The 26,173-nt window shown below is 43.2% G+C and overlaps 1 protein-coding gene across 1 annotated transcript in view; it reads right to left on the bottom strand.

The window, feature by feature from the left end:
- Positions 1-26,173, bottom strand: part of itfg1 (integrin alpha FG-GAP repeat containing 1) — a 127,339-nt gene that overhangs the window by 23,938 nt on the left and 77,228 nt on the right. Inside the window, exons 11-14 of the mRNA XM_068730718.1 lie at positions 23,586-23,736; positions 21,824-21,932; positions 8,183-8,226; positions 5,443-5,521 (exon numbers count right to left, since the gene is read on the bottom strand). Coding sequence (XP_068586819.1) covers positions 5,443-5,521; positions 8,183-8,226; positions 21,824-21,932; positions 23,586-23,736 — 383 coding nt within the window. The remainder of the gene's footprint in view (positions 1-5,442; positions 5,522-8,182; positions 8,227-21,823; positions 21,933-23,585; positions 23,737-26,173) is intronic.

Genomic DNA, 26,173 nt, shown 5'->3' with positions numbered 1-26,173 from the left:
AGCCAATTGTGGGTTGCGTTGATTCAATTACGCGATACAGCTGTGGTCGTTGCAGACACACCTGGCGGAGATCTGTACGCTACTTAGCGCATTGTTCTATTATTAATATTGACTGTCACCCTGAAACACATGCAACACCTTTCGCCTTTCGACTTAAAGATAAATGGATGAACCGGTGTGACCTGGAACCCTGAGGGCAACGCAGTACGGTGTTTGTCCTGTGCAGCGTCTCTGAGTGTCCATAGTGAGAGAGAGAGAACTAACAAGGTTGTTAATGAATAACTATTCATCCCCACGTCTCTCTCCCGCCCTCCCCCTCTCTCCCCCTCTCTCAGCAGGAGTTACTTGATAATGAGGTGTGGTGTTGTCAGAATCACAGCCCATACCCATTCATCCAACCTGCTTAGTAAGGGGCATGGCACACCGCTGCTGGGCGCATACACACAAGGTCAAGAGACAGATGTCAGGGAATGCGTGCACGCACACATGCTGCACACATATGGACACAGATTGTGCGCAAGCTTAGGAAAAATACACTCACACATATACCGTGCTCGTACACCTGTACAGGTAAATACTGTACGGATGCCCTACACACACAGAAAACGAGTTAGAAAGAGAACTTGTCAGTGTTGCTGTTGACCTTTACTTGCCAGATAAGAGGGTGGTATTATCACCGAGTGTGTATGCAGTACATATATACAGTATGAACTATGTGTGTGTGTGTGTTAGCGTTGTCTCTCTCAGGTATCTCACCAGACTGAGATTGCTCCATCTCCTCTCTGCCTCCCACCAGCCCCTGACGTCCTCTGACCTCCTTTCCTTTCCTTTCCTCCCCTCCTCTTGTTCGACAGTAATTCCATTCATAATACTGTGCCTTCTCGGGCCCTTGTCTCCATCTCTCAGCATATTATAATCTCCGTCTCCTTTCCTCTCCGCACTCTCTCCCTTTCAGCAGGGTGAAGGGTAAGTGAAGATCGTTGGGCCCCAGCGGAGAGGCCCAGACATTGTGTGTGTGTGTGTGTGTGTGCACCCCATCATTGCTCATCTCTGGCAGCTTCGCTGGCTGTTCCCCGAGCTACAAGCTACAGAATAAATACACTTTAAATCACACACACACACACACACACACACACACACACACACACACACACACACACACACACACACACACACACACACACACACACACACACAGCCTGCTCCCTGGCAGCACTTTGCTGCTGTTAAATGAGGAGTCTGGGGAGTTGTGCCGGCAAAGCCTTTGGCTACTCCTCCTCTCTCCGTGCACTCCAGTCAAACACACAGTGGGAAAAATAAGCCAAAGTTATGATGGGCAGACTGTAATACGCCAGCATATCGTAATGTTAAATAAATGGGATTCAGCTTTCTGAACGGCAGGAACATAAAGGCACTGTCTGGGGAGACGGACACTGGGAGACTTTTTCCAGAAAGAGATGTACTGTCTGAGTGGACAAAATGTCAAGACCTTCTCTTCTTCTTCACATGAACTAGAGGAACAATAGAATACCTTTATTAAAAATCTTTGTGTGTGGCGTCTTTGAGTAACATCAAACCTGAATGACCTGCTCCAAAGTTGACTCAAACCATTTTCACCTCTCAGAATGATGCCCATGAGGGATTTTCCTTTTTTTTCCTCGCCAGTAATTTGGTTTCCAGAGTTCCTCGTCCACAGTCTGTTTCATTCAGGTGAGGAGGATTCTCTGTAGCTTCATCTGTACGAGTGAATACTTTTACACTGGCATGTCATATTTTCAGAGCTTTTGCATCGAATAAAGGCATCAACCAATCAAGCTGTGCGGAACGAACATATTCAAAATGTACACGTTTTTTAATTTTTTTTATATGAGGCTCAAACTCCAAAACTGAACCAAGAAGGCAAACTTTATTACTCCTTTCAACCTTGACAAAGGCAGCTCAGACCAGACCTACTCCTTCCGTTCCTACCTTTCACAATAAAAGCCCTAGATATATGTTAACTCAGAGCATTTTGCTGAAAGGAAACTCAATAAAACAACTTACAGTGTCTTAAGTGTCAGACGCTGCTCTCTCATTGAAAAAGTGTTGCAACTGTCGCAGATTTGCATCACTGCCGGTATGAATAGTTTTGATGCAAAATATTAGATTGTTTAGCGTTATCGTATTGTGTATTCGTCGCGGCTCGGTGTGTAAAATGTTTTAGAGGTGGAACTCTGAGTGGAGAATGTGAGTTGGATCAGACACTATTTCTGTGCCTGCTCAATTGTTTGGGAGAAAAGTTAATTAGGAGCAATCTGTGTTTTCAACTGTACAGACAAGTTACCACGCCAGGCTGTTATCCTACATCTTATAATGAAAACAGTGATTATAGGGAATGGAAAGGGAAATCCAAGCAGCAACTGCAACAGTGCACAGTGATAGTGTAGACAATAGTGTGCTTCTAACAACTTGCCTGACCTCAGCCACATCCAACACCTCTGGGATGAGATTAGAACACTGACTGCCAGACTACCTCAGAAATGCTCTTGCGGCTGCAGCCAGGATAAAAAAAATAAATAATAATAATCTTGTTCAAAACCTCCCAGAAGAGTGGAGGCTGCAGAGTAATACCCATGGTTTTGTAAAGAGACAATGTAATGTACGGTAAGTGTCCACATTGACCATACAAAACAAGTGTAAACGTGAAAAACTGCCCTTTTGAACTGTCAACATTTCAGTTTTTGTAGAGCCAAAAAAAAAAAAAAAAAAAAAAAAAAAGAAAATACACAAATATTACTGGATCTTTTTCAGCATCTCAATTTAGTATGATTCCAAAAAATCGCCTCCGCATCCAGTGTGATTCTGTACGACTCCATCTTCTCTGCAGTGGGCGTGGGTGCAGGTGGTGATAGCCTTCCTCCACCCCTTCCTGCCCCCCCAGCCCCCCGCCTCTCCGCTCTTTTGCTCTATGCCCATTTGACTGCATATTTTAAACCAGCACAGTGTGTGTAGAGAGGGAATGAAGCTGTGGGTTTCGACACACTTTAAGACAACTAAATACAGGTCGGCTGGTGTTAATATTTTGTCCCAATATTTTGGGACTCGGATGCAGAGCACCTAATTGAAAAGTCCGCGGCCTTTGAAAGATTAGTTTCAGCAGCGTCTTGTCACCGTGAATTCATAGCTGTCTAATGGTGGTGAAATAATAATGATGTTGGACGGTGATCTGTCTCCTCTTTCTTTAAATATGTATTGACTCCCAACTGTGCCAACAGATAAATGAAACAATGAAATCTGACAAAGTGGAATTATGCTGCACACAGGAATGCACGCAGAAGCACGCAAACACACACATGAACACACACACACACACACACACACACACACACACACACACACACACACACACACACACACACACACACACACACACACACACACACACCAGACTATATATATCCCTGACCCCAGGCTGTCAGTGCATCTTGTCCTCATCCAGCTCCGTATCCTTCCCACAATGTAACGTCAACTGGGTTAACTTTGGCTAATACGACACAGCATCGCTGTCCTCAATGTCTCCTCTCATCTTTCTATGGATCTATTTGTCTCTCTGTGTATGTATCTCTCTCTCTCTACCCTTGTTAGTCTGACGTAGAAGAGTAGCGCAGTGTTCATCAGCTCCGGGACCGCAGGAATTTGTCCTCCTACGGAGACGCGGTGACGCTACAAGCTACGACATAGCAATCAATAAAGCCGGGGGCGCTGACATTAAGGAAATACTTGTCATTATTCACGTGAGAGGGTGGGGATTTGTGAACAAAACCTCGGCGTGGTACACAGCCAGATGTTGACAGGACTGCTGATATTAATGGAAGGGAGTAGCCCTTTGAGAATACATGCAGTGGAGCGGTTAGAGATTGAAAATTTGTGTTAGTCATAAGTCAACAGAAAAACACTCATAAGTCAACAGAAAATCACTTCCAGCACTCTCGATCGGCATGTTATAACTAGTTCCATTTACGATCGTCATATTCCCTTCAGAGTTTTGTTAAAAGAAGTAAACAACAGGTGCACAACTTCACACATCCACAACAAAACATTACAAAAAAAGAGGAGGGGACAGTTTGAATGTTGCTTTGCTGTGGAAGGAAGTTTGGGGGGAAAATGGCCTACAGTGTTTTGGAGGCTTTCACAGTATTTTTCTGTGCTGCAGTCCTGCAGAAACTTTGAGAAAACTGTGTCCCGTAAACAGTGCCACTGCATTCACTCCAGGCGGAATATTTGATCGACAGTGCTGGACAATTTTGACTCATCTTTTAAAAAAGAATATTAATTTTTCTTGAACATTACATATTACAGCATTTTACAAAATACAAATGTGGGCAAGACCTGCATTTAAACAGGTAACTACTTTAAAACAACACACTCCAGAATGAAGCAAACATTACAGCCTTATCAAACTGATGTATTATCTTTCAGTTACAACAGTCTTTTCTTTAGCCACCCTTATTGCTTCAGCCTTTGAGGCATAAAAGCTATTTTCTCATTTATAAAAAAAGCAAATAAAATCAATATGCCCCTCTTCTTCTCATTCTCTGTTTTATCAAAATCCTTCAAAACAAATGCTGTCGTGTTCAGCTAGACTAAGGACAGCGGTCACTGTTTAATAATAGATATTAATAATTCTGACATGGATGTAAAAAAACTCAGGCAGTGAAATGTTCAGAAAAATAAATGCTTCTGATCATTGAAGTGGATAATCTAGAGATGAATGCTTCACAAGTGTCTATGATAAATGGTTCACACGTTATGGAAGAGGACGTGGCTCATGTATCACTAATGAAAAAGGAACTCTTTGAAAGGGGAAGTGACCATATTTGGACTGTGGAGGAGTGACGTAGAGACGCCATTTACAGCTCTGGTAGGGCAGCGAACCGTCAAATCACAAGGTAGCCCCGCCCTAAAGCATACCCTGCTTTATGGTCTATTTTACTTTAAATGGACCATCATTTACTAAACGAACATCATGCTGTATTAAAGAAGCCTTGAAACTAGAGATTGAGACCATAAACTTATGTTTACAATGTTTACCGAGGTAATAAATCAAGAGAGAAGTAGAGTTATTTTCTCATAGAGTTCTATACAAACAGACTTTTTGCAGCCAGATGAGAGATTAGAGAAAATGCAAGTTTAAAGCAGTTCAGCATTGGTTTTACTTTTCAGAACTGGAGGCTGCCGCCTAGTTATATGACCACTCTCACCCCTTATTGCCAATTGGCATGAACACAAACACAAAGCTTCACACCCACACACTTGACCCACATTTCAGCCACCAAGGGCAAAAACCAAAGGGTGGGGACATTTTTGTGGATCGACCGGCTTTAGAGCTCTATATATATATATATATATATATATATATATATATATATATATATATATATATAATGAATATCAAGACCTTACCTGAGGCGTTCTTCAGGTTGCCGTTGGAGTCCGTTGTGGTGTACATGACATAGGGACCTGGCTGGTTAACACCAAAAGGCTGCGAAAACATGAAACACTCGTGAAAAAACTGACATGTCGACACTTCGCAAGTATCTTTTCACACGAGCCGTCTGTCAGTGAGGGTCGAAAGAGGACAGGGAGAAAAGAGCAGGGAGGGGCAGACAGACATGTTTTTCAGTTATTTTCACCAGGTGACGTGGCGAATGTCTGACTTGGCATATGTGAGGCTGCGTGTTCGTGCGCGGACACAGATGGGTTGTCTTATCTCTCCATTCCGAAAGTACGGCGAGAGATCTTATGAGCCGTCGCTCGCTTTACCTCGGCTCATCACGCGCAAACATACAACTGCAGGAGAGACTTGGCCCTTTATGCTGTGACACTCAGCAGTCGGGTGAGGAAGGAATAAAAATGAGGACGAAAAAAAAAGAAGAAAGAGATGAGCAAGCCACAGCGGAGCAGATCAGTGGGCTCAAAGAAAGACGACGAGAGGTGTGACTAAGAAGGAGAGGAGCGGGAGAGCGAAATGAAAAGATAGAGGGGGTGATGGATGGGAGGGGAGGGAAGGAGAAACAGCCGCGAGCGCCACTCGTCTAATGCATTCATCGTACCTTTCAGTCAAACAACAAGCGAGTGGAAGAGCAGGCCGACAGAAAACCAAAACAACTCTAATACCAGCAACCTCTTGTTGATGTCAACGCTAATGTGTTTTGCGAAGGGCTTTTGACTGGTGAAAGGTTACATAAGGGGAGATGCTACCGGCTGCTGTATCTCTGTCAGATTTCTCTGTCCACCTACACATGATCATCATGACACCGGCTCTTTGGGATGAATAAAAAGGGGCTGGAAGCTAACTGCTCCATAAATCGATGTCTGCGTTTAACTCCAAAAGTGCACTGTGGTGTAAGAGCTTATGTTTTCCATGCAAAACCATATACGCCTTGCAGACCGACGCTGTGACGTACTGTATGTCGTGTGTCATGGGGGTCTATCTGTATGGGTCAATGTGATTCAGCCGTCCCTCCAATATGACCGGCTATAGAGTTGGACGCAGGTCAGAGGCAGTCAAGCGTTGGTAGGGCTGGGTATCTTTACTCAATTCCATAAAGGTATCGACCGAAATACCCCAGTACCACGTATTACCTCCAGTCAAACGATACCTGCAATCAATCCTTTTTGTGCCCAGATCTAGAAAAAAAAAAGACTATTTGTATGGTTTTGCTGATTGGCCCACTACCGCAGCAGTGGTAACCGGTACAGCAAGGATTGCCTGCCTGCACACGGGTCTGAACACGAAGATGTCTGAGCCAACGGCTAGCAGCTAACGGTGCTAGCAGCTAACGGTGCTTACAGCGCTAACGACGGCAACAGGGCTGTGTCTGAAAAAAAACATTGGCGCTGTCAGAAAATCATTTCATTGAGGCCGCAGTGTTGGAAAAGGCTCTATTCAGTGACAAATGGAACTGAGCAAAGGTAAATTATAATGCTCATCATGATGTTTAAATGTAATTTTGTTTTTGGCGAGAAGGGTGGTAACAAGAACAAAAACTATCTGTATCGGCTGATGTGTCTCATGGATGTTTGCCAATCTGTATCAGCTGCAAAATACAGATTGATCTGTATTTGATCCGGGTTTCTCTAAAAGTTGTATTCTCTCCCTTTTATTCTGCGGTTCCAACCTGTGACTCAAAACCGCAATTAGATCTGAAACATAAGTTGTTGTTTTTTATCCATTTCACGCCTAATTTCAACAGCCTTCAATGTGCTGACTTGATATTAGACACAATAAAAGTCTTGTATTTTCTGTGTTTGATTGTTTTGAGTTTGTACTATGTTGTGTCTGTATCTTTTTTTTAACCAAGCTTTTGTTAATGAAACTAATTGTAGAGTCCCAAAAGGAGCTTAAGGTGGGTTAGCTGGGACCACTGTGAGAGGCAGAAGTTAACCTCGTCAGGCAGGCATGAAGCCTCGGACGCCTCATAAACTATCAGAAAGTGAGCAGGTAGTAAACCACGAAAGGATACCCGTTATTATAAAATCATGAGTGCAAACCTATTTTCGTCACTGTCAAAGTGTCCCTGAGCAACAACAAGCAACAAACCCCAAAATGTATTTACCAAGGACAGGATTTGGGAAACGGGTACACCTGGCAATTATTTGCCCTTGTATTAAAAAAAAATCATACTTTATCGGGAAATGTGAAAGATATGATACAGTAAGCTTGGGCTTTAGGTTTCTTGCTCGTCTCCATTAAAGAAAAGATGAATGGGGGAGGGGTTTGGACAGGTGAAAATCAAGTGATATTTTATCACACAAACCTCACTTGTTTTTCAGGCTGCATTTAACACAGAACGAGAAGCTTATTCTGCCTTAGAGCTCAAAAACACATCACCAATTCAAATCCCCTTCCCTAATTTCCTGCATATAAAGTTGATCCTCCCTATAGACATGCAGTTTGGCCAGCAGTCAGGATATCCCAGCACATGTCTCTCTGTTCCTGCTGAAACATTGTTGATTAGAAACTCTGGAGGAACATAAAGATGTATGCATGGGAAGATAAGTGCAATGGGGAGAAGTATGCCCAGAGAGACACACCTGGTCAGTGATCAGACAGATGAGAAACTATTTGACCTTTTTTAAAAAAAACATTTTTTTTAATGATGTTATTGGAACAGTGGACGAACAGAGACAGATTTCTTACCTTGACATCTTCTGGACAGTCATTGAAGCAGAGGCCGCTGAGCACTGAGGAGGACAGAGATGCCAGAGTTAGACAGGTTGCTCTTACAAGTCCAACACTGTGACGGAGTCGCAGTATCAGCGCGTAACAAGCGGGTCAAACTGGCACAAAGAAACAAACTGTTCTCACACAATGACTCACGTTCCACATTCGAGACAATGGAAAACAAATTCATATTAACCGTGCTTAAGCGTTCCTCACATTCACATCACATTTCCCTTAATTGAATCATATTTTCTGTGCACTAGGTGAATGTGGACAAGACGGACAAGCAAAGAAAGGAGGGAGGCAGGGTCGTAAATAAATTGGCAGCGGTGAGAAGCATCAAAAAAATAAATGTGCACGCTATTAGCGCTGCATGTGCGCGGAGACGTGCATGCCTAAGAGAGCATTTCGCTTATTTGTGTGTACAAGCGGAGCGAGGACAAAATCCGCAGAATTACTAATCAGTCATTAGAGAAGTGACTTCATTAGCATACTAATGGGGTCCTGGGTCTAGGTTGCCTTGATTTGCCTGATGGAGTCACGCCGTAGCCCAATACTCCGTTAATAAGGTCGGCCCCTGGTGCTGTGCTGAACAGCAGCCAAACTCAATGCACCTATTCAAAGGGAACATCACAGCGCCCCCGACTCACTCGTGGGAGGATGAAGCCTCGCTATCGGATTGTTCGGCACTCATTTGCCTCAAACATGTTAATCACAAACTTTTACTATAAAGTGGGCACTGTAATTATTTCAGGAGGATTTTCAGTGGTGTAAAGGCTCTTTGAAATGGATTTCCGATGCACACCCCGACGTCGCTCTGATGTATATAAAGGTCTCCTGTCACATGCTCTCCAGTCGTCCAGTCATTGTCCGTGGCTCCCTCATTGTGTCACTTTTCACTGGTTACTCTATGCATTCTTCCACACTGTTTGGAATATTCATAGGCGCGTGCAGGCCATCCATTAAGCATTAATGAATGGCGACTGTTAGGAAAGGCTTAAATACAGCAGGTCTAGAGGGCAATCCACACCGCCACCAGACAGCGTTTCATGGATCCCTTCTGGAGTGTTGTCGAACGGAGCAAATACACAAGTGTGTCCATTCACAACACACTCTGTTCACGAGTTCATCTGCTTTTCTACTTGCACACCTTGTGAAACACAGGGAGCCATTCAAATCATTCAAACTTTCTCTTTGCTGTGCACAATCTACATCAATCAACCTCCAGCTCCTTTTTTATTTTTCCAAAGTGTATTTTCGCCATTTTGGTATTATTAGATAGACGGGATAGAAGGGGGGAGGGGGCAATCTGTAGTAAAGGGCCATGGATCAGATTACAAAAAAATACTATGCACCTTCCTGCTTCCTGTATACTGAGAATATACAAAGTTATTTTTAGGAATTAGGATGCCTGTGCCCATTGGTTGGTCCATCACTTTGGTCCAGACTGAAATATGTCAACAATGATTGGAGGAATTCCCGTCAAATTTGGTCCCGAAAGGATGAATCCAGATGACTTTGGTGATCACCCGACGTTTCCTTTAATGCCACCATGAGGTTTACATTTGTAGCTTTTGGTGGGTCGCCATGAAATTTAGTGCAGACATTCATGCTGCACTTGAGGACGAATTGATTTGAAATTTGGTAGGCCGGTCTGAGTCCAAATGTCCAGGGCCATTTTTTAAAAATCCCAGTCCGCCCTTGCCTTCTGCCATCACTTCGTATAAATACACAAAAGGACTTTTTTCCGTACTTTTAAAGCTTTGATTCAAAAACAAGTGGCGCACGTGTGGCAAGGGCAAATTTTCCTCTTTGAAGTCCACAAGCTTATTAGTTACGTGCCTGAAGGGGAATTCAGATGGAGCGCCCATCAAAGGCAAACATTTGTTCCTTGACCCCAACCGACCACACTGCGTATAGGCTGCTACTTAACGTCCTTGATAAACAGGTTCCAGCTTAATTTCATCTGGGAAAGCATGCTTTGGTTTCTCATCGAGGCCTTTTGTCACTTCAACGCTGCGTTTCAAAGCGCGTTTGGCAATCACATAGGTATTCTAGAAAACTGTCAACAACATGGTTACAAAATGTTTTTCAAGCCAAGCATATCAAAATAAGCCTGCAATGACCACAGACTATTCATCGTTTAATGAGATTGTAAAAACTTCATTAATGGCTCTATACATTTACTGTGAACCCTCTAAAGTGACAGCAATTAGCGCCCAAAGCCCTTGGCTGGTTCTGGCGATTCTATTGCAAAAGAAGTTGAATAAAGCTGAGCGAAAGTAAAAAAAAAAAAAAATCATTAGGTTATTGTTTCATCTAAAAGATCAATGCCTTTGGGAGTGTCTAGTGCACCAAATTGACCAGAAACAGCCCTGTGTGTATTTATTCTACATCAACACATCACAGGCGATGACCAAAGTCATCTACGAAGGACGCCGATGATCAATAAATCTCAGGGATCGGTTTATTCATTGCTTGTTTGAATTACATGCTGTTCGGGGTCAGGCTAGAGGCATCACTGTCACTGACACTGTAAATCAATAACGCAGAGAGATTAGACCGTCATTTGTTGGAAGTCGGTCTCATTTGGGAATTTAGAGGCCGAGGACATGGAACGAAAGACACAAGACTTAAAATGAACATCATGCTGTATTGAAGAAGACTTGAAATTAGCAATTGAGACCATAAACTCATGTTTACAATGTTTACTGATATAATAAATCAAGTGAGAAGTCGAGTCATTTTCTTATGGAGTTCTACACAATCAGACTTCTTTTTTTGCAACCAGAAGAGTCGCCCCCTGATGGCCATTAGATAGAATGCCAGATTAAGGCACTGATGCATTGGTTTCCCTTTTCAGAAGCGGAGGTTACCGCCTGGTGGCAACGGGTCAGTCAAGAAACCTGCAGTGAGTAAAAATGCACTTCCCAGAGTCTCTGCTTCTCTGTTGGTTGAAGCCAACACAAACTGGAAGGTGAACTGGAGTCATTGTCAGTGTTAATCTGGCAGCAACCTTAAAAAATACATCCAGAGTCAGACTGACGTGAAATCCATCCTCAAAGAGAGAGACGAAAGACGATAACGTTGGTCCATGAAAGGACCAAGAGGAAGAACCGATGTCACACAGCTTGAATCCAAATATACCGTGTGACCAAAAATCTCACTGGAAACAGGTGAGATGAGGCGTTTACTGTCAATTAAATTGACACAATTTGATCAAAATTTATGTGCGTGGCGATTTGTGTTTAGGTGATGGGAAACAAAACGTCACATTTCAGCAACATTTTAATTCCCAGTGTTGATGCAATAAAGCTAAATCACACTTGGCACCCAGTGGAAATAACACTGCCAAAGCGGCCTGGCCTCATGTCAAACCTTTTCTCTGCTTTTAGTTTCCTGTTGAATTTAAAATCAAACACCCGATAAAGTCTGAGCACTTTCAGTCGGAGGTCTTCACACATCCACGGAAAACTCTTGAACGTAATAAATGTGTGGCATTGGGAAAGTTAACACATTTAATCCGTGACAGGGGACACACACGTGCTACAATAAGAAATTCATGACACAAATTCACCGATGCATAAAGAGAAAGAGGGAGAAAAAGATAGACATAAACTGCATGAATGCAGAAGTCCTTCACAACTCAGTGGGCACGCCGTCGCTCCAGGAAGTAGAAGAGTCTGTGTTGGAGTGGGCATTCGTGTGTGTGTGTGTGTGTGTGTGTGTGTGCGTGCCTGTAACTACACTGAATTTAGTGTGAGGCTGCTTGGTCCATACTTCAATCTCTGGTTGACATGTAACAAGTACATAACAGCTCTTCCAGGGCCAAGACAAGACCCCTGGAATAGCTCTCGCACATGCACACGCACACACACACACGCGCACACACACACACACACACACACACACACACACACACACACACACACACACACACACACACACACACACACACACACACACACACACACACACACACACACACACACACACACACACACACAGTACAGCCTATGTGGGATGGAGCTAGCCTATTTTCTACTGTGATATTAAGACTGATGGCAGCTCCTTCGCAGTTCAAACCTAATCAAGTGGAGGACGAACCGGTCTGTGTGTGTGTGTGTGTGTGTGTTTTCATCATATTGACAATGAGTCAGCCAGTGAGCAGCGTTTCATGAACAGTGGTTTTAAGAGTGTTGCAGAGAAATCGGCAGTCTGTGATTGCGAAACAGGGAAAGACGGGGAGAGCACGTTTTACGTCTACATGAGAAAATATCAATCCCGTACACACAATATTGCACCAACAATGGAAGTAAAGGCAGTTTTCAGTGGGGGGGGGGGGCTCTGTGCTCTTAATCTGTGCTGCCAGTTTGTGACCTGGGACACAAGAAACCAGGTCATTTCTCACCACTAACAAATGACTCATTGGTGTGGAGTGCTTCAGTGTTATTACTGCTACTCTACGCCAGTCGTGTCGTATAAAGATTTCAGAAAGGTCGGGACAAGAGTCCGTTGTAAATCTACTTCTTAAAACCCGTCTGTGCAGACTCCTCACATGGATCGTCACGTATTAAATGTAGAAAATCTATTTCTTATATTCTGCACAACACTGTTACTTGTTACAGCCAGCCAGGTTTCAATGAACGCATTCACTGACATTTGAGGTGTCTGGGGCTGATGTGTTGACATCAAATATTAATGAGTTGCTCCGTGTTATTTTAAGCAATCATTCACATGCACAAGCAATAATTTCATTTGGCTTTGTGATGAATATCAAGCAAAAGCTTGACATCTTGCAGAGAATAAAACCAGAATTAGGTTTGTGCGTCATCACCTGGGTTGTGGACAATTTACTTCTTGAATTTATGCAAAAAAAAAAAAAAAGCTAAATAAATGATAACTATAGTGCCAACATGTATTTGAAGGAAAATTTAAAGCCAATCGCCCTTTCACCCACTTCCCACCTCCCTACTTCTGGCGCCCTTGCTCGGACCACACCCATCTTCAAACTCGGCCTTCATTGCGTTCCACACTACACACCTGTAACGATTCCTGACTGCATCTTGCACGGCTATGAAGCTATCGCGTGACAAATCTCAGACAGACGGAAATATAAACAACCTGGCAGGTATTCAGAACTTTCCGTTACAGTAGGATTCCCCGGGACCACATTATGCCGGGATGACTCACACACAGACTCACAAGGTGAAAGCAATACCAGCGTCGCTGTGGCAGCTGGTGATAACATAATCAATAGATCCGGTGAGATGCCAACATTTGCAACGCTGATACAAACACCCTGATATTTCTAGTCCGAAACTGAAATTCAATGTTTTGAATTGAAAAACAAGCAGCAGCACACATTTTATACACCGATAACAAATCTGAACATTTACAGTATATGACGTTCTTCTTATGCTTGTTACAAACATTGAACCATTGAACCTTTATAGTTCGCAATACTCACGGTCTTTGAAGGCAATTCCACCCCACCCAAAAAAATGATGTGCAGTGCAGACAGATAATTTCATGGGAAATGAATTTCTGTAGGTGCACTTATTGCCACTCAAAGGTTTCTGATCATGTAATAGTAGATACTAAACTCAGTATAGCAGCATGTTGACTATTCAACATATGTCTGGTGTGTGATAGAGAGGTTACCTTTCTCTGGTCCGGAGCCCCACCTGTAGTTGTGTCCTCTTTGGCACTCTATAAAAAGAAACTACAGGGAGCCATGGTAACCTCATGCACACGTCACAACACAGTCCTGAGCCGTTGGGTCAGCTGACGTCACACACAAACACACACACACACACACACACACACAAAGAGCAAAATGCGATGAGCAGATCTCGACGGGGGAACATGACGTGCCGTGTCAGCGCTAGTGGCTACAAGTGCGAGTCAGCGAGAGCCAAGCGGAGCCACGCAAACACAGCAGTCTGACAGCTGAGCGCCGCTCGCTCCGAGATGCTCATCACTTCTCGTTGTCCTCAGGCTGCTTTTGCTGACTGCAGGGCCTCTAACAGACATGCATGGGCACAACACATGCGCCCCCCCCCCCCCCCCCGCACACACCAACAGACACACACACACACACACACACACACACACACACACACACTGTGATTGACAGAGAGCTGACATCTGGTCTTAACATATAGCAATATAGCAACTCCAGAAATGGCCACCTGCCAACAGCTTTGTAATCCATGTCACAGGGATGATGTACAAAGTATTGTTACATATGGCACGTGCAGCATGTACTACATATATGCGTGTATGCGCGCATATACAGAGATTCTGCTCATCTGTCTGGTGAATAAAAGCCTATGTAGCACTGAACATTTAGATATTATGAAATCTTTGCCATAAAAAAAAAGAGACATTTAACTGTTTTTTTTTAAACAATTGTCTCCTGTGAAACTGGTTTCCTCATGTGTGCCTGACTGAATAATAATAGAAATGTCCTTTTCTGCCCTCATTAGACACACTTTGACGGCTATTGTCTTATCTGGTCGAAGTGTGAGTAAGACAAAACACTGCTTTGCCGGGAGGTTTGAACTCCCAGAGGAAGGCCCCCCCCCCCCTCCCCCCCCGCTCACTTTGGGTGACATCATTATAGTGTTGTTGTAGCCGACTGTCCCCGAACAGCTGGCAGTGGCTCCCACATTGTTTCACTTTTGGATGAACACCACAAATGCAATGTGACCACCACGTTAATTAGCCATTTCAATTAGAATAAACTTTGACATCATCAGAGAGGCTAACTGTCTAGAGAAAACATCTTCTCTTCATCGAGACTGGATTTGGTCGGCAGCACTTTACAATAGAATTACAGCATTGCCACCTCTTGTTTTACTGTGATCAAATGTGCTTTTCAAAGACTCGCACAAGAAAATTGCACATAAAATGTAATGTATACAGAATTTTTTTTTGCATAATCTGAAACAGGATTATCCAAGACCCAAAAGACAAATGCCCTTTAGAAAAAAAAACAACCTCTGAATGATGGAAAAGTTGTATACATCACATTTAGTGTACTTTTAACACCACAGTCGAGTTCCCACAGCTGTAAAAGAAAATTGACGAGCCTACAGCACTGGGTTAATGTTAGCCTTGCAAAACCAGCACACAAACTTTCCTCCCGTTTGTTGTGGCCTGGAAAGGCTAAGTGAGACTTTACGTGGGTTAGGAGCGTTACCAACGGTCGCAGAGCAAAATTAATTTTGAGGGATTGGATCAGCTTTTAGAGCCGTAAATCAACTAAACTGGCCAACTCTACAATATGCTCCCCATAATTTGCAAATTGGTCCGTCTTCTTGCTTCCCCAATTCCTCACAAAAATAAATATTATTATTACAATTATTATATTCTAATGAGCCTGGATGTGACATAGGAAGGGGATTCAAATCTGAATGGCTTGTAGAGTGACTGTAGAGATCTCATCTCACAGTTCGTGGGTTGGTAGTCCCTCCAGATACCAAAATGTGCACAGGCACTGAAAAAGTGAGATTTTCATGATAGGTCTCCTTTTAAATTGATTGGTATCTCAGTGTTCTCCTTGCTGCTGCTGCTGCTGGTATTCTCACTTTTGGTCAGGATGTGCAATGGCTGATATGATTGGCAAAGAAAAAAGTGCCTGGGTTGATGAATTCCTGCTATTTGGCTTTTGAACTAGAAGTGGGAACATCACAAATCTTCCAGGAGAGGGATTACAAGACACTACGCTGAAACAAAAAATGTGAACTACTGCTCCCTGTAGGCAATGAATATAAAATGTCCGCGAGATGTAGTATACTGTGCTGTAGGCTTGTTGTCTTATTTGCAGGCAGAGCCATTACGACTTCAACTGTCAACATAAGCCGGTGCAGCCTGCTATTTTGACAAACACGGGAGCAGGTGCTCCCACTCAGCCGCCTCTGTGTGCCGCGGAAGACACCGAAAAAAGTATTCACACCGATCTGAACACACAGCCTCCAGTCAACCCCTCCTCCGGACGACGGAGCCACACTTCATGTAAATCTCCTCGTTGTCATTTGAATGATGTGAAAGGAAGGGAATAAAAGGCAGTGCTTGACTGACAGGCAGGAAACGAGACATTTGCCGAAGAGAGGGGTGAGGGCAGGATGGGGGGGGGGGGTGAGGATAAGAGAGAGGGTTAGAGGGAAGGAAATGAAAGAGGCCAGCAATGAGGAGAAGATGGGCAAACAAGAGAGGAGAGGGGAGGAGAGGAGAGGAGATGAGGAAATGTGGAAAGGGGAGAGCTGGATTTGGTGGAGGAGGAGGAGGAGGAGGAAGTATTTGGGCCTGAGAAAAGCTCCCAGATGTTTCTCAATGCAGCTAATCTGCATCCTAATAAATGAGCAGGAAACTAATCAACTCATACAGTTCTGCCTGTCACTCTCTCTCCTCATCCTCCCCCCCTCCAAACACACACACACACACACACACACACACACACACACACACACACACACACACACACACACACACACACACACACACACACACACAGAGATGCTCATGCAGAGATACCCCCTCCCACTCCCTCCCATTTTATCTTTCTTTCTAATTTTGGAGTTGATGATTTCTCCAATCTCCTCCCTCCTCAGCAGCAATCATCCGTCCATCTGTCCACCCTGCGAACACTGCGCTTCATTGTCTCTTTCAGCTCAAAGTGGAACCACTTTGCTTTGTGAAAGACTCGACAGGGATGCATGTCCTTTCTACGTTCCTTGAAAATCCAACATAACAAAACGTATGATTCATGTATATATGTCTCTTCAATGATGGGGGCCAAAACAGAAAACATGAACTGGAATTTTTTAAAGAATCAATTCTGTTTCAAACCTTGTGATGAATATATACGGGATTGAAATGTGGTCGCCCCTAACAAACACTAGTCCCAACACTGGCAGTATGATTAATGATCAGTTGATGAACAGCCACGTTCAAAAAGCAATTTATAGTTCACACTGTCTCGCTTCAAAAACAAACGTCTGTTTTACTTATTATGACACTTCACTGATGATGGCGCGTCTGCTACATGCAGGACCCACTCGGGCATGAGACTTATTGAGTGACCCGAGACAATATAGATTGTACTGTATTGGCTCAGGTCGTGGAACGGGTCTTGGTTGCCGATGTCACAATCACATGGTTGTCATTCTCCTATTGATTGGTTGCCCAAGGCCAAGAAGTCGAGTCTTATCTATGTGCGCCTGTCCGAGACAGACACGGAAGACGAGGAAGGAAACACAAACCTCAATGAAGAATAACTAACTAATGCTCTGGACTAAATAGTGGTGCTAGGGGAAAGATTAGGGGATCAAAGTTACTACGATTCATCTTCTGGGAGCATGAATGCGTGCACCAAATTTCACAGCAATCCATCTAATAGTTTGCTTCAATAAAAAGCAAAAATGTCAACCTCATGGTGGTCCACGAGGTAAAATCTGTTGTTATGATATGCCAATATGTCAAAAAGCAAAATAAAAACCAAAAGCAACATGTCAGCTTTGCTCCACAGTCATTACAAAAAATACAGAGTATCTAATCTGGAATATAAAATTAGCAAAATGAAGTGAATGTCGGTGATTAGCACACCCGAGTCAACACAAACTTTATAATATGCTGCATTATCTGCCAAGAAAACACGCACAGGGACTATAAATGAAACAGAATTCAACAAATAACTGAGCTACAGCCCTGATCTCTCTCTCTTTAGTACCTATATATATATATATATATATATATATATATATATATATATATATTATTTTTTTACCAAACGGCATCCTGGCTGCCAATCGTTAAAATTTTGTACAACAGAAACCCTCTAGCCTGCTCCTAAAAAATACAGAGGCACGGATCTTGATGGAGCGCCCTGGTGTGTGAACTACTGCAGGTCGGGCGCACGGAAGGATGAGATGTCAGACCGGTGCGGGTTCAGGTCATCTCCGTGTGAAAAAGCCCAGCAAGAGTCCAGGCCGAGAGGCAAGGCTGCTGTCCGAGACCAACCTGTGATGGATTTATCCCGGGAAGTCCGCGTGCATCGCAGGACCTTACCTTTCACTCACAAACTGCACACACACACACACCGAGTCGGACACAAAGTCAATCCTTCAGCTGGTGTTGTTCAATAATGCTCGGGGGAGGGTTGAGCAATGTCATCTTGAGAAAACAGGATTCTATCTTACAGAACGGAGGACTGGATCAGGGTGTCTACAAAGACCCATCACTGGCTGACGGAACGTGTCTGAATATGGAGTTCACACACTCAGTCTCACTTATTACAGTGTAATGCTATCGGAGACGCATGAAAAGAATAAACAAATTTGCCCTCGAGGGGAGTTTCGCGGGAGGTGCGAAGCTATTAAGGTGCATTCGAACTCCCGAATGAAATGTTGACAGGGTGTAACACTTGACGGATACGTTTTTATGTCGGCTGCTCGGCGTTTGCTCGCTAGTGTGCACGCAGCTAGATGTAGCAAATGCAACACCGAACATGTATGAAATATTCACAACCAAACGTGTAATAACTGATGTTGAATAAAGGGGAGAAGTGTGTGTGTGTGTGTGTGTGGGGGGGGCTGACAGTGTTTGCTATCAACGGGGGGGAGAAGAGAAGACAGGCATTTTGGTGTGGGTGTATCTGTGTGTGTGTTTTGTTTGATGTGCTGCAGTGAGACAAGACGTGGATAACGAAAAGAACAGCAGCGTTCAGAGAGGCGGCACAAAAGGAATTGATTCTCGAGGGGGGGGGGGTGAGTCAAGGTCACACACACACACACACACACACACACACACACACACACACACACACACACACACACACTGTACACATGGAGGCTGAGAAGCTCTTCCTTTTACAATTTCTTGTTTATTGTCAAGTTAAATAAAACATCATATTTTGGGCTTTTTGTCCCAAACATAGCACGGTGCTTGTTGCTGTTGAGCCCACTTTTCCTGGAGAGAATCTCAAAACTATCTCGTTTCTGACAATTATGTGTCTATTACGTAGTCGTCCACTTAGGGCAATGATGACGAGCCGCTTACGACTTCACTAAAAGTCTTGCTATCTGACCAACAAGCTCTATACTGCTCTATACGGCTTCTCATCTAACGCTGACTGCAGACTTGCTGGATGCGTAGCTTCACAGTTCCAGAGCTTTTAAAAGGTGATAAAGCAGAAAACAATGATGTGATGCGTTTGGAATTTTAAACTGGAACATTCTGACTACTGGTCACCACACCAGCTGGTAGTTACTTACACTAAAGAGCTAACTGAAGACCGCCCTCTTTCAGTTTAAAGACGCTTCATCTTTCAGGCCCAGTATGGACATATGACCGTATATGACCACAGCAATGACATGGTATGGTCCATGTAGACTTCTACTGGGCACCTGGAAACCACCGACTCCCACACTAGGACCCTATATTGACTTTAACCAAGCGTTCAAACAAATATCCCACAAATACTGAGATGCAAAGCAGGACGCACGACATCATGGATGTCATTTAGCTATTCTTCCTGCACAATGTACACAAAAACATTGAGCTCAGAGGCTCTACTTCCTTTACTGTAAGGAAGTCCAATCTGTTGCGATACCACAAGCGCTCCTCATGGAAAGTTAACGTTAACAAAATAACGTTGCAGAGTTGAGCACGTTCCAGGAAACTTTGGAAAATGCCAAGTAAGACTTTACTATACTGTCAGATTCTTTCCATTTAGTATTGTAATATGAATCGATTCAGTTTAATTCCTATTATTGTGAAGCTGAGACTTTGTATTTGCTTCTGAAACCTTTTTTTCTTGGAATGTGTTTATCTTTAGTTTGTTGTTTAACAGTGTTGAGTCTGTATTATATCAGAGAGCCCGGTATGTGTTACATATTAATCTCAGGCAGTATCTATTAAGACAGTTCAAATGTGTATGTACAAGTAATACTTGGAAAATATTAATGACTACATACTGTAAGTGTGCTTTACAAGGGCATGGTGATGATTTATGTGTGTCTCTTATGATTCTGAAAGCAGAGGAGCAGTTGTAGCCCCTCCCTTTAAAAAAAAAAAAAAAAAAGACAGAACAACAACCGTTCGCCAACTGTTCTGCAACAGAAAGGGATGAACGACGCTCCTTTTCCTACTAATGAGCCGAGCAGAGTGACAGATTAAACTGTGCGGAGGCCCACCCTTGAGTGGAACTATTTTTGCTTTCCTCAAATGTCACTAGGTACTAACGCTGTACCAACATTTTGACTTCAAAAGACAGCGTCTTGAATTTCACTCAAACGCTGTTACAATAAAAAAAATAAAAGAAATAAATTCTATTAACTCAGAAGGAAAAGCGGCGAGCCAAAAATAAATAAATAAAAAAAACTATTTCTGAGCATCGCACACAGACATTGACGCTACAGTTGCTGCTAGTCAGACATCATTTGTGAATACCGGGTTTAAAGTGCGACTGAAACGCAGCATATTGCACCATATTGCTTTTTCTTCTGAATCAGTGAACATTTAGCCATCTGTCTGTCGTTGCAGCAGACAGATTAAAGGTTATTTTTCTGGCATTTCTGACACCTTCATTCATCAGGCAGTCAAAAGTGGAAAGCGACGGGTTACATGGGGAGAGAGGGAGGAGCCTGACATGTAATAAAGGTGCCAGTCTGACTTCACATCCAGGATTTCTAGCTACACGGTGTGAAACAGTAATACAACAGTATATAACTAACTTCATTAATAGCTTTACATTCAGCACTTAGCTATATTCACAACTATATTTATGCTCTGAGAAAATCTGGTATGAAATATGTACTAGTTAACAATATCACACAAGCCAGAGGTCTTACATTTAGGATGATTTCATCACTTCACAATAATAACATTGAAGCACACATAATCCATAAAAGAAACTGGGACAAAAAAAGTCAGTCTGATTGCAAACAGCAACGAGGTTCATAGCCTCTTAATGGAATCTTCTAGTACAATATGTCGGACTTTTACTGTGCCCTTTCCAACAAGTAAAACATAATCAATTTCAATTTGCAGCCCATTATTCAGCTTCCACTCTTGTGTCATGAACAGGGCAAGTAGACTGGGAGTTGTGTGCCTCACCGTGCTGTACTTACAGTATACCTTTGTTGAAAGTAATATACAAGATTAAAGTGGAGAACCAGGGAAAGAGGACTGAGTCTTGTGCGGACAGTGGCCGTTTTCTATGCGGGTTGAAATGGAACAAAAAGCTCAGACGAGACCCCCCCCCCCCTCGTCCGACTAGTAGCTCGAGGCTAGAAATCGAAATAACATGACGGATGACAGTCGTGGCCATCTGGTTTCTCGGTCTGGGAAAAGAGCTGCTCATGTTCAATCATTCTAATTGGTCTAATGGGAACGGTTATGGTAAAAAAAATAAAAAATACACGTAACCATAAAATATAAAAATTTCAGTTGTATTTCTATGAATGTGATTAGTGAAGGAGAAGAGGACAGAAAGAGGCAAAAGGGGGGCTTCCTCTTTCTTCATGTGGACCGGTGCTCCATCAAGTAAACTAGTTTAGGCATGTGGAGAGGAGAGAGGAACAGGGCGTACTCAGCAAATCAGTCACTTACCCATCACTTTAACGAAGTAGGCATCAGCTTCATAATTGTTCTTCAAAGCGTGGATGATCAAGTCGTTTTTGCCCTCTGCCTGGCTTAGAACCAGCATGTCTAATATACCCTGCAAATGAAGACAGGCACACAGATAAGGGACAATGGAAGCCTGGTGTGTGTGTCTTCTGATGTACATTTTTATCCCTCTAACACACTGATTCGGCATTATCTTATCATCTCTTTATTCTTCCCTTTCCCCCCCCCCCATTCTCCTCACTCCGTCTCTCTCTCTACCATTTACGCATTCTCTCACAGAGCGAGTGAGAGGCAAACGGAGAGAGGGAGCTGAATTTAACGGACAGGCCGCATTAGCAGTAATAATTAATTCTGATAAGACAGGCACGCACGGCAGGCTGCAATGCAGCTTCTGTGCTGTGTGCAGTCACACATTCTGGGTGCAACCGTGTACAAAGGTGTGTTCAAACCAGACACAAAGCAGATCTTTTTTGCGCGGCGCGATCACGTACAAAGTCAATGCATATATGCTATTAGACATGAGTTGAAATTCATCCACTTGCTTGAGAAATTGGCGTGAGGCCGTGTTCGCGAGAAAAGCTGTCAGCCTTGAGATTCTCCTGACGTTGTTGAATCAGAAATGGAGGTAATATTGTATTATTATTGTATTATTATTGCACCTCATATTTTTACAGAGACCGTCAGATCATATGAGTATAAATGTACGTGAAGAAAGAATAACGCTGCAGCCCTATTTATGCTTAGATGGCATTATTTTGACTGTTGATGGAGCAGCTACAGTCATAGCATATTCCCGATTGATCTGAACTCCATTCAGAAAACAAGCTTTTTAAAAGTTGGTTGTTTTTCAGAGCATGAATTCAGACCTTTTACGAATCGGCATCATGATGTACTCTAGTTCATTTGGCATTCTTTTGATTTATTTTGTTTATTGCAATTAAATCACAGCACAATCGGTTTGATTTTGGGTTCAAATCGCTTCAATCATATCAATTCAGCAGATGTGTGACTTGCTAGATATATAATATTTCAAGATTTTGTCTTCTCAATTATAAACTATATGTGATTAGGACAGTGTGTATTTTTTGTATAATGTGCTGTACCTCTGCAAGGGTCCATGTCTTTTAAAAACGAACACACCATTGTCACCATGGACAGAAATCCAGGTTAATTGAAAAAGACAGTCGGTGTAAAAATAACAGCATGTATAAGAGGTGAGAAATAGGCTAAATTATAGTGCTTTGTCTTGTAAATACAAAGCTGGCAGCGATGGAGTAAAGTAGGCTCTCACACAAGCTAAAGAATGGGCTTTAAGCGGCATACTGATTAGGAACGAGCACTAAATTGAACAGGACTTTGTTCTGTCCTCAGTCCAATTCTGGAATATTACTTCTGAGCATGAAAGGAAAAGCATAAACTTAAATCAATTTGTTGACATCAAAGCTTTACACATAATCCACTTTTCTGCATTAGAGGAATCAAATAGTCTTGTGTGCTCTGTGAGATTTATTCATTTTCTTCTCCATTTGGCATCAAATTCTTTAATACTGCAGACAAGGGGGTGTCACTTTTAGTGGCATATCTAACTATCTGACACCAGTGCCATTGTATATGCCAGAGCATTACTTGGACAGATAAGAGGGGACAGAGAAACGCTGTGGGACGGTGTGGAGAAATGGAAGACGGTGGTTCTGTGTGATCAAAACAAGCTTTGAACGACATCAACTCAACGCAAACTACTCACGTCCTCGTAGATGTCAAAGAACGTTGCCATGACGGCATTTTGGATGGCTCCCAAATCTGACTGGTCCCAGAGGATTTGGAACATCCTCCCAACATGATGGCAACTGGCGGCGTTACAGGGCACGTTCTCCAACAGAAAGGCCTGCTGAGCACTGGGAGGCAGAGAGAGAGAGATAGATGGAGAGAGAGAGAGAGAGAGAGAGAGAGAGAGAGAGAGAGAGAGAGAGAGAGAGAGAGAGAGAGAGAGAGAGAGAGAGACACACAGAGAGAGAGAGACAGAGAGAGAGAACAAAATGCATGAAAAGGAATTCAGTTTATGGGCTGAATCTCTTAAAGTCACATTTAAACACGCTGGCGTGGAGGTATTTATAATCTGACAATTAGCTCTCTGCTGACTCATTTCTGATGCTGACCCCGGTCCCCGCAAACGTCCCCCGTCGGCCCCAAATTCCTCCTGCTACGAGCGGGAAACGAAGAGTCTGAGCAGGACATTTCTCCATCAACGTAGTGTGATGCAGTGTTTCGGTTTATATCACGACGTGTCTAAACATGATAGTGCTGTATCTGTTGCAATAAATAGTCTACAATCCTTTTTTTTTTATTATGTCAAGTGTCTCTGACTGAACTTTGAATGGTGACCTTGTGGAATTTGTGGGCTTTCAAAACCAAATGACATTTGTTATATTTCACCGCGTACAGCTTCAAACCAGAAAATGAGTCCTTAAAATCAGCTTGGTAACACACTCTGCCCGTAACTCCTACTTACTTCACCTTGAAGGTGCTTGTGTAATGTGGCTCCAGCCAGTGAATTATAGAAGTCAGGTGGGTTTATCCTCTCGGATGTAAAACCGTTACATGCTGAACCGTCTACAACTAGCAGTTAATAACAGCAATCTCCAATCTATGATTCCTCAGCACGGCCATTGAGAAGCCTGTTCATAACGGTACTTACTGTCAATCACAGAAATAGTATTAGGTTATGGCCACAAATTTACATTCTGCAACATATTACGTTTTAGGGCTGTTTTTCTCTTTTCAAAATAAGAGCACCGGTGTTTAATAGCCCAAAATTCACAGGCACTGCTCTCTTGCTATATGTCGACCCCCAATTGGGGGAGTAAAAAGAGACCTTGCTGCAGTTATAGCACACCTCAAAATCTTGCGTGCACGTATTTGTAGCAAGACACAGCATTGCATTGCGGTGACCACACCCTGTATTCGGCAAGAGGCGAGTAATTTACTAGAGCTGGAATAAAACGCAGCCACTCTGGGACTCAATTTCATTTTTTTCTCCATCTCTCTACCTGCACTTTGTGTGCTCAGTATCTGTCACCATCTTCCTTTGAATCTCAGGGGGGGGGGGATTGAATCCCCCTCTTTCTCTATCGAAGCATCTCTCCATCTTTTGGAGACGGCTCTCTGTGCCTGTTCTTAGATCTCCGTGGGAGTGGCAACGGGAAAAAAACAACAACAAAAAAAAAGGCTCTGGTCTAAAAATAGACTAAGTGTAAAAGTCTCCCTCCCCTCCCCCTCTCACAGGCTTTTAGATGACTCCCCACTCTATCCCAACACATGTGTCTTGGGAGGGGAGGTGAAGGAGCTAAGAGCCTGGTGGGACATCTGTCATCTAGGAGGCTTTTAAAAACTTGAAAGCGAGAGGCAGTGTTGGAAAAACATCAAATGTGCCGCACTCGCAGCAAAAATACGCCATCACAATGACGGAAAAAGGGAAATGTTGCAACGTATAGAGCGTGTTCCTGGATAAAACGTTGATCGATTACTGTCATTAACGTGATGCTGTCACCCACCCTGAAAGTGGGTCGACTTTTCTCGGGCGAAATGCACATTTGTGGAGAATTCAAATTGAAGCGATGTATGATGGACTGCGTGACGGAGACAGATAGATGGGCTTTCTTGTCTTTACGTGTCTCTAATATGTGACGGCACCAAAATGATCTTTAATATTATAACTTCCACAAATGGAAACAGACCAAAATTCAGCATGACAGCGGCATGTTCCAGTAAAACACCAAGGGGTGAAATTCGTAGCTGAAATGTGCTCTGTACGCCTCTCCAACGCTCTAAGTCCGGTTTTCAAAATGGTTGAAGTGGTTGAAACAGTAACAGAGTGCCATTAACCTAGATTTGCTGCTGTTGTATTGTATCATTGTCAAATTTTCACAAAGTATCTAATGGCTGCTTTGATTGCCGTTTTTCAAACAGCACACGCGCTCTGGTAATCGGCAGCAGGCACGGTTCATCAGTTCAGCTGAATTTTGGCAGCGCAGGATGGTTTGATGTTAAGACCTTGTACCGTCAACCTGCATGAACGCTGGGATTTCACAGAAAAAAATGAATAGTTATGGAAATTATGATGCATGGCAGTAGAGAAGCTACGCGAAGAAGGCAAAGTTCAGTGAACAATCACCCACATTTTTATAAATACAGAATAAACTGCTATGGGAATTCACATTAGCAAAAGACAGACATTACTGGACTGGTCTGACCGAAACGTGACGTAAAGCATCTCTCTCTTTCTGCCAGTGTGCCGTACCTGCTGCCTCTCTCCCATATAGACTGTTCTCGTGC

This window comes from Cebidichthys violaceus, unplaced genomic scaffold, assembly GCF_023349555.1.
Source record: "Cebidichthys violaceus isolate CVI_PGR_0920_01 unplaced genomic scaffold, fCebVio1.0.p SCAF_5, whole genome shotgun sequence".
Lineage (NCBI taxonomy): Eukaryota > Metazoa > Chordata > Actinopteri > Perciformes > Stichaeidae > Cebidichthys > Cebidichthys violaceus.
This window is presented reverse-complemented; position numbering and strand designations above follow the sequence as displayed.